Below are 9434 nucleotides of genomic sequence, written 5' to 3'. Positions count from 1 at the left end.
CGGCCCCGGCAGCCAATCACCGCCTCGCCGCGCGAGGGGGCGTGGCCTCGACCTCCCCGCCCCGCCCCGCCTCAGGCGCGGAGGAGCCCAGGAGCGCCCCGCCCCGCGCGTCACGTGGTACGGCCCGGCGGCTCGCAGGGCCCGCGCTTGGAGGTGAGCGGGTGGGAGGGGGCGCGAGGCGCCGGCAGCGCTGATTGGCTGCGGGCCGGGGCCGGGGGCTCCATGGCCGCCCCCCTCCCTTCCCGCCCATTCCTGTCATGTCCCCGCAGCCATGTTGGTGAGCGGCCGCCTGAGGCGCCTCTTGCGGCGGGTGCCCGGCAGGCAGCGCTTCGGCGCCTACCGCTTCCTGCCCTTCTTCTTCGTCCTCGGGGGAGCCATGGAGTGGTTCATGATCAATGTCCGCATCGGCAAGGAGACGTTCTGTGAGTGCTGTGTGCTCCGCCCGCGGGGGCGCCTCAGCCCCCCAGGGCTGTGAGGTGGGGGCAGGCGCCTCAGGGGCTGTAGGAGTTGAAAAGGGGGAGACGAGCTCACTGCAGCCCAAACTGCTCCCGAAGGCTCGGGTGTGCTCAGGTTTTCCCTCCTGACCCTTCTGAGGCACACCTGTGTCACAGTAAAGGCAGGTAGGAAACCAGAGCACATCGCTTGTGTGGTGGTTGTTACACGTCAGCCCAAGCCCCGGGCTTTTTTCTCTGAAAAAAATGCTGTGCCTAAACAATTCCATAATGCAGTAATAATGCTGCTCCGTAACCCATGCAACTTAACACCACACAAGACTGGTAACCTTTTTACGTCAGTGAGTTTTTATTTGGCAATGGGTATTTAGGGGTGATCAGTGTGGGGAAGGCAGGCAGAACAGCTAGGAAGATCATCAACACAAGTAGATACTTCTGTTTTTAGAAAAAGCTACAATACTGAGGCAATGCTGAGACCTCAGGCATTGGAATTTGTCCCTGTAGTTTAATTTCCTTTTAGCTTCAGCTAGTTTGGGCATTTGTGGTTTTAATTATCCTCATGAGAAAGTAGAAAAATGACTGTATTGCTCTGGAAACTTAATTTTCCTATAAAAACATTTAATCAAGACTGAGGGGAAGAACTTTAGCCTGGATGGGAGGGAAATGAGCTATTTTTAAGTGGTAATAAGGATTCATGTTGTCTCCAGTTGCCGTCAATGTCTGTAAGAGGAGATTGGATTGAAAAGTTTGAGGTGACAGGATTCATACATTTAATACCATCTTGCTCTTGGATAATGCTAATAAAATCTTTTTTTTGTTTTGTCACAGATGATGTTTACCGGAGGAAACGATCTGAAAGACAGTACAAGGCAAGGATGGAGAAAAGTGAATTTTAGCTGGAAGGGTTCAAGGAGAACATCCTGACAGCTTCAGTCGTATCAAAGAATTATTGCTGCCATGGTGCTGGTAGGGGCAAAATTTTGTCTCTGCAACATGAACTGAGCAAGTTTCTGAGGTGTGCTCTCAGATGGTTTTGGCAGATTATTCTACATCTGCTTCTTACCATGAATGCCTTGTGTCTAAACTGAATACAGCAGAGAGAAGTTCATTGTGTTTAGACCTTTGCCACCTATTTAATGTTTTTTTTTTTTTCTCAACACTTTTAAATAAACTAAACTGAATAAACAGTCTGGCTACAGCTTTTCTTTGCGTGATGAAATGCCGTTGTTGTGACAGCACCACCGGGAGAGAACTGAGTTACATATTGCATACATTCATTTTTAATTAGTTTGCTTTGTACTGATGGAAGCCTCTCTCATGTCTGATTTTTCTTTCCCATGTAGTGAAATTTTAAGTAGATAAAATAAGACAGACGTAGAGCTCGGTGCTTACTTACTCTGCCCCCACTCTTTGGAAAGTCACGTGTGCATTTCGGCTCTGCTGGGTATGTGTGCAGTACCTGGGGTGGTGACTAACAGTGGAGAGAGGCAAGGACTGAGGGAAGAAAAATCTGCTGCTTTACCTGTTAGCAGGCACAGATTTGGAGCAATGTGCAACAGCAACTGTAGCACCTGACTTCTTGTTGCAGGAGGCCTGCCTCCCAAAGAAGGAGAGGAGAGCTAACACCATTCTGGGGCTGCTTTTTCAGTTTTCTTTTATTCCCTATGACAGCAACACTAGACCTCGTGAGTGTGGAGCATGTCAGTGACTAGGCATTAGTGGGACTCTGGTATGATAATTGCATTTATTAATGCAATTGCTTTTATTTCTGATGATTTGTGTATATGCTGACAGGTCCCCAGGAGGCCAATTCTTAACATCAAAGCAGCAGCCTAAAAACAAAACCCCTAAGGGAGCTCATACATTTAAACACATTCTCATGCTAACTCCTGGTAGCCTTTTTCCAGGGAGCAAGTTTTCAATTGACATAAGAGACAAGAGCTGTTTACACGATCTCACAGTAAATTACTCAACTTGCAAGTAGAAGGTACCCCCCAGCTTCGTGCTGTGCCTTCCAGGGACTTGATCTTGATCTGCCTGAATTTTCAGGCAAAAAAGAACTGGCAGAGAACTGGAAAACTCACAGAAAAAAACACACAGAAAAAACAAAAAAACTCACAGAAAACCACATTTTGAAAATTGTTGCGCTTTAGCTCCATCTGCCTGTGCTCTTAGAGCCTTTTGGAGCTCTCTCCTGCTGCTTCTTGGGTTTCCATATCCTTGTTGTTTTAAGAAGCTTTGTGCCCTAGTTTCTTCTCAGCCCTCAGCCTGGTGTGAACGCTTCTCCCTGTGGCTTCCCATAGCACTCCTATAATAGCAGAAGTGTTTCACTGACCTCAGCGAATCAAGGCCTGTTTTTCATGTCAGAGCTCTTTCATATTTCGTGGCACTGTTTCCCATTTGCAGCTGAGAGCACCAGACACATTTGGAACTTAGCTTAAGGTGTCTCCAGTTAAGCTTAAAAAGCAAGGCAGGACTGCCAGTCACTTACAAGGAACTTGGTGTCAGGGAGTTTGGTGTCACTTATTTTTGCGACCACTGCAGGAGCAAAATCCTTCTCTGAGTTGGCATCACACCATTTCAGCCACGAGGCAACAGATCTGCGATGACAGGAGATGAAGCTTGACATTTAGAGCTCCGGAACTGCATTCCCAATTCCACAATGCTTGCTAGCACCAATCCTTCTGCCCTCTCCAGTTTTGCCCATCTCTAACACTGGAAACGGAGTAGCTGGAGCACCCTGGTCCCAGCCCGTTCCTGTAGCAGGCACACATGGGGATTTAGGCTCAGTTTCAATCTACACTCACTCTTCAACCCTTCATAGCTCAGACCAGCACTGGAAACAGCGCTGTTTCTGTTAGATGCTGCAGGAGCAGCCAGGAACACTGCTTTCAGTTTAAGCACTGCTGAGCCCCTGCCAGTTCTGGAGTTGAGCACGTCTCTTCAGTCCGCAGGGAGTTCACTTGGTGTCAGGTCAACATCTACAAACGGCAGCCTCGGGTGTTCCCTTCGCAGCCGCCACAGAAAGATTCTGAGAACAAGCAAAGCGTTTGTGCTGCAGGCTCTCCAGATTATGCAAGTCCAGCCAAGTTAGATGTCAAGCATGGAAAAATTCAATGCAGTAAAGCAGCTGAAAGCAGTCACGTGCAAACAAACCCCGATACTTAGGCCTAAGCAATGCTGCCCACAGCTCCTGCACTAGAGAAGGGACAGGCTCACGCTGACTGAGTGACCTGGGGGAAACCACGGAGCTGCTCATCGACCCTCAGGCTGCTTGGGAGCTGAGGAGTCTCTTTCTCTGGAGAGGTTCAAAACCCACCTGGACTCGTTCCTCTGAGATCTGATCTGGGTGTCCCTGCTCTGCCAGAGGGATTGGACTGGGTGATCTTTCAAGGTCCCTTCTGATCCCTCACATTCTGTGACTTCCTGAGGAGGTTCCTTAAATCCTCATTGGGTGCTTGTGCTTAGCACAAAGCATGAGGATTATTGATAGTCCTCCCTAAAACATCGAATAGAAAATGGATTTGGGCACTCCCTGTGGAGGTGGTTGCAGACCTCATGATCACCCATCCCTGGTTTTTGTCCCAGGCTGCTGTGCACTCTGAGCTTACCCAGAGCCAAGCCCAACCACGCACTGGTGCTGCTGCATAACCCAGGGGGCTTCACCTCCATTTGTTTTCACATTTCTCCTGCTGTCTCCTTTACTGGAAGTTAAGCTGTGGGGCTAGACTTCTGCACTGGATTGCTGGAGGAGTTTCTCCAAGGAATGCCAGACTGGGAATCTCTTCACCCAGGACCACCAGATCCTTGTGCACTGCAGTACCTGGGTTTCTGGCTTGGTTTGTGGGACAAGTCAAATTAGACTTGCTGGTAAATGCAGCAAGCAAAAAGAATACAAAGGTTATTGATCAGAATATTTCACATGCCAATGAAGCAGATCCCGTTTCTTGATGTTAGAAGTACTCGAGCATTTTGAAATTCTGCTCCAATTTAGTGCCCTTCCTGCCGATAGAGGGCTACCTGTATCTACAGACGATCTTCAGCATCTCAAATTGAGCAAATACAACGTGAACAATGATTAGAATTCATCTCGGTGCAACTGCACCATCAGGTTTTAGAAGGGTTGAAGTTCCATAAACCTTGCAGCCTGCATGAGAGGCTGTGTTTGTGCCCTGAGTCCAAGACATTAATGTGTGTTAATTAAATATAACGGTATCTGTTCTGGTTGCTTAAATAGTTCTTTGTGAATCATATGTCAGAGGCACGTCAAGATACATGAGGTCACTATCACTTAATTTTTCTTGCTGTTGGTGTTATTAAAGAAGATTTCCATCTTGTTTTGTAATTTTACTGGGTAGAAGATGCTTTTTCCACATTATTTTTTAAATTTCCTTCATTATCCAGCTACATGAAAGATAGTCCTGAGCCAGGTTAGCTTCCAGCATGAAAATAAGGCTTGCTGTTTATTTTCAAAGCAACTACAGTGGAGGCAACTGGAACTGACTGAATCTTATCACCTCTACTCAGCTGGTTCCCAGTCCACCATGTATTTTTTCAAAGCTTACTACAGTTCGTTCATCCTTCTTCTGGCTTTTTTTCCCTCCAACTTCACTGTTCTTGTCACCTACCAGGCATGCCTTGCAACACACAGGACAATATAAAAACGATTCTTTACCCACGTACACCCGTGCACATACCAAGGACTCCGTAAGATCTGGATCAGCAACTGCCAGAATTACTTGAAATAAAATCCTAACAAAAGTCTTGATGGGACACTCAAACCTGTTTAATCCAAAACACTTTGCAAACTATTTTTATTCAAATTAAAAAGACTCAGGTAAACAAAGTGATGGTACATACATGTTACACACCTGGTTATCAGCTTAACCTTCAGGAGTACAAGGTCTAATGAAAAGCCAAGCGTGGATTAACCAGGTCTGAAAACATACGCTGAAAAAAAAAGTCACCAACATCAACTTTTTTTTTTTTTTTTTTTTTTTTTTTTTTACAGAAACAGTAAATTTTCTCATGGAAGGGGACTGAGGAAGAGAACAAATAATTATTAGTTACCTTCAACTGGTTTATGAAAATACCGGTCCTAGATTAATCTATTTTCCACTCTCTCAGAAGAAAAAAAGAAAAAAGTTATTCTTTTGGACTGAGTTGCAGTAACCATGTTCCTGCCAACAATTTCTTTCAAATTAGTATCACCTTACCTTCCCACTTACTTAATGCAACCCAAGATTATTCTTTTTCTACAATCAAGTACGTGAAAGCATTTACTTTTAAGCAAATAGCTTTGCAGTCCAGAAGGTTGGTTAGTTACAAGGACAGTTAAGTCTTTAGCAGAAGGCAGTCACAACCCTGAAATTTGGCAAGAGGAGTTTATACACACCTTACTTTGCTAAAAAACTAACCCAAAAACCCTCCGAAGGCTGCAATGCGGGTAATCTGTTTCTCTGATGTACTAGGTATGGTGAAGTTATGCATACAGCACTATTATAAAGTTACGTTTGTGTGTCCAATTTCAAATTTTGCATTGCAAAACTTTCATTAACGTGAATCAATACACACAGAAAAACGTCTTATAATGCCCAATCATCAACAGAATGTGTGTGAATTTAAAAGCATCAAGTTACTGCACTAACAAAAGAACGCAGCCTCTCCTCAAACTTACCTTCCAAGTCCTGAACTGGTTCAAAGTTCTGGCCTCTCGCCTGCAGATTGAATTGCAGGGGGAAGCAGCTTTGCCTCCTCTGCTCAGCCTTAGGGCATCACAGAACCCCCAGAACAGGTCATGGCAGATGAGTTTCACTTCCCACAGGCATGCCCAGCTGTATGCCCAGTATGCTGTTACCGATTTAAGATCACAATGGCCTTGGCTACACAATTAAGTAACTGGACAGGATTGGACAACACTAGCAGTCAAGACAGCCTTGCCCTGTCCGCACTAGCACTTCCACAATCGCTGTGGCCCACTCAGCTGCCTCGATACTGACTTGAAATGTGATTTTGCTCTAGCTTCAATGCACGCCTTACCTTTAGCTTCTTTCAAGGAGATCTTCCCTGTTCACATCCAAGTGAGATTTCTGCCAGAAGCGGCTAGCACACACAAGCACAGGTACACACATTCCTCTAGGATGTAAACTATGACTAACTTCACATTCCATTGTACCAATCTGTAAATACTTTGTTTTCTATTTTTCTTCTTTTATATAAAAACAATGGCATCAGATTCTCAGCAATAAAGTATAAGAAAGATGAATCCTTGACTACAGGTAACCAATTATGAAACCGCCTTTCAAACAAAGGAAACATATGCAAAAATCCGTGTATTTGATCAACTTAATATAACAAACACAACTTAATATAACAAAATTAATCAATATATCAATATTGATATGTTGATATATCAATATTGATATAATTATCAATATAACAAAATTAATCAACTTAATATAACAAAAAGTGAAATATGCTTATTAAAAGTGTCCTTATATAAAAATGGTCTTGCAATGTACAGTAAAATGCAATACAAATTATTGTTGGTTATCTCTCCCCACCCAGTAACTAAAACAGCTATTGTTCCACAAAACTCCTTATATGCCGGTATCAAAGAAAGAAGCAAGAATGCAACTAAACATTTTCTATATTGTATGCCTGACGGATATTGAGGGTGTCTCGTAGCATCAGGTCTCGAAGACGCCATAACGCATCGGCCATGGTGGTGTGAGCCCCTTTACTTTTCAACCAGTGTGACGGGAGACGGCTCTCTTGTTCTTTTGATAAGTGGACATCTCGCCGTCGTGCTGAAAGGTTAAGAAACAGCCCAATTATCTACTGACTTTGATAAATTTGATATTCACCACAATTTTTCAGGAAAGAAGGAGAATGTAACTCCACAGTATTTCTTTTACCCCCAGTATTTGAACCCATACAACTGGTAATTAGATTTGTACAGCATCAGTGGAATTAGCCTACTAATGACATATAGTTACAGTCTGTCAGTTTAACAATTACTTGCATGTGTACATTTTATTAAGCAAGCAGCAGATTAATTTAGCATTTTCCATAAAAGCCAAACCGTTACAAAAGTGTTTCTGACACACAGTGGGATGTTTCCACACAAAAGCCTTACCTGCAAGGGTCTGGTCCCACTTGCTGATGCTATTTGATTCAGCACTAAGCCCCTCGATGTATTTCAGATAGGCTTCAGAATGAAGAAGCCTCTGTGTCTTTGGTGGAGGGGAGACAAACATGGGAGTTGAGGGCTGCTGCATGACCGGCTGACTTGCTGGGCTCTGGCCCGGATACGGAGGGGGCGCCTGCTGTCCTGGCGGGCCAAGGATTCCTATCTGCAACAACAAAGCAATGGAGAGGTAGTTTTGGTTATAACTGAAGGCACAAAGAAAATTTCACTGGAAGACAACCCACTTTGGCCACAGTTACCTGGGGCGGTGACTGAGATGCACAAAGAGGATGTATGAGTAGACCACGTTTAACAGCAAACATGTCCTCATTACTTCCACCAATTCTCCTCTCTCATATTACCCTTAAATGCTATTTTTCTTCCTTTTTATTTCATGTTCTCTCACACTTGACCACAAAACTGTGATATGCAAGGTGTAGGGTTTTATCTCGCTTTAGGTACCTCTATAACATCTAATACAAATCCACCCTGATCCCTGGAAGATAAGGATGCTACCACCAAAAAAAAAAAAAACACAAACTAATTGCAGTCAGGCTAACATCACAGTCACACAGAAATCCCTGACACACAGAAGAACCCCAACTGCTGTGATTAACCAGCAATTCTCAGAACTCTTAACAGAGACAAGCTATGGTCTGGAATAACTCAGTGTCACGGCACACATACTGTACTGAACTTCTGAGTTTCTTTATACCCCCTGGTCAAAATCACGTTTCTTTTTATAATGCAAATGTTTACTCAATACAATTTCAAGTGTGCTGAACATTTCATCTGTATTCATCTGTACCACATTGAGAAGGAACATCTGATCATCACTGATATCCAAACCCCCAGGTTCTGAACTGCCAACGAGCATCTGCTTTGTTGGTTTGTGAAATCTGGGAGCAAGCAAAACAGCTTTTACCCACTTAGCTGAGAAACAGCTGAGAAAGTGCAAAAGCAGCCCTGCTGCATCAACAAAGCATGCAGAACTGAAATTATCACCAGTTTAACAGTGTGTTAAAATTACTTGTATTAGTTTAGAAGAAAGAAAAACAGAAAGAAAAACACGGGGTTGCTTATACTGCAGGGCTTATCCCACTAGGCAGAACCTAATTAGTATAATAAGAAATCAACCAAGAAATACAAACATATATTCTGAGTGTAAGATATTAACTGGTTCTAAATACATCAGTGTATGTTTGGAATTTATGTTCTCCCTGGGAAAGGCTATGTGCATTCATTACATGTCTTAACTGAGATCCCATTTAAATGCTAATTCAAAGCCTTAGAGCTTCATAAATAATGCGAAAATGACTCACCTGCTGTCCAAACGGACTTGCTCCGGGTGCTGGAGTGCCTACCATGGGGGACACATTTTGGCCTATAACACCTATATTCCAAAATATAAAACAATATTTTCAGAGCAGTGAGAAATACCTATTTGGTCTTCTATAATCAAATGTATATTTAGTTATCATTGCTTAAAGCTATTTTAAAAACATTTAAATATCCCACTCTCCCCCAATTAAAAAAAAACAAACACTTTAGAAATTTCTGAATGAAGAAAAAAAAAAAGAAACAACAACTACCCAACATTAATATGTGGCCCCTTGAATTCATTTAACTAAAGAAATGCAAAATTATTTTTTTTTCCATGTTACTTAGGGATTGCCCAACTACATCCTTTAGTTTATAATGTGCACCTTTGGCTGAACAGAAACTTCCTGGAATCCTTAAAAACAAGCAAACAAAAAAAGAACAATAAAAAAGGAAAAGCAGTTTTCCTTTAG

General features: G+C 43.3%; 2 protein-coding genes across 14 annotated transcripts in view; one reads left to right on the top strand and one right to left on the bottom strand.

Annotated features, from left to right (window-relative positions):
* Nucleotides 1-58: 58 nt before the first annotated feature.
* On the top strand, nt 59-1639 carry UQCC5 (ubiquinol-cytochrome c reductase complex assembly factor 5). Its single transcript, XM_068694865.1, has 3 exons — nt 59-153; nt 270-422; nt 1281-1639. Exons 2-3 carry the CDS (start codon nt 272-274, stop codon nt 1346-1348), a joined length of 219 nt encoding a protein of 72 aa, XP_068550966.1. The 5' UTR covers nt 59-153; nt 270-271; the 3' UTR covers nt 1349-1639.
* Nucleotides 1640-5237: 3598 nt separating this feature from the next.
* The window catches only part of PBRM1 (polybromo 1), a 59566-nt gene continuing 55369 nt past the window's right edge, over nt 5238-9434 (bottom strand). For all 13 annotated transcript variants that reach the window (XM_068694716.1, XM_068694719.1, XM_068694717.1 and 10 more), the window contains 3 exons: nt 8964-9034; nt 7591-7807; nt 5238-7261 (listed from right to left, as the gene is read on the bottom strand). In XM_068694716.1, coding sequence (XP_068550817.1) covers nt 7089-7261; nt 7591-7807; nt 8964-9034 — 461 coding nt within the window. In that variant the 3' untranslated portion in view covers nt 5238-7088. The remainder of the gene's footprint in view (nt 7262-7590; nt 7808-8963; nt 9035-9434) is intronic.

Source organism: Anas acuta, chromosome 11 (genome assembly GCF_963932015.1).
Source record: "Anas acuta chromosome 11, bAnaAcu1.1, whole genome shotgun sequence".
Classification (NCBI taxonomy): Eukaryota; Metazoa; Chordata; class Aves; order Anseriformes; family Anatidae; genus Anas; species Anas acuta.
This window is presented reverse-complemented; position numbering and strand designations above follow the sequence as displayed.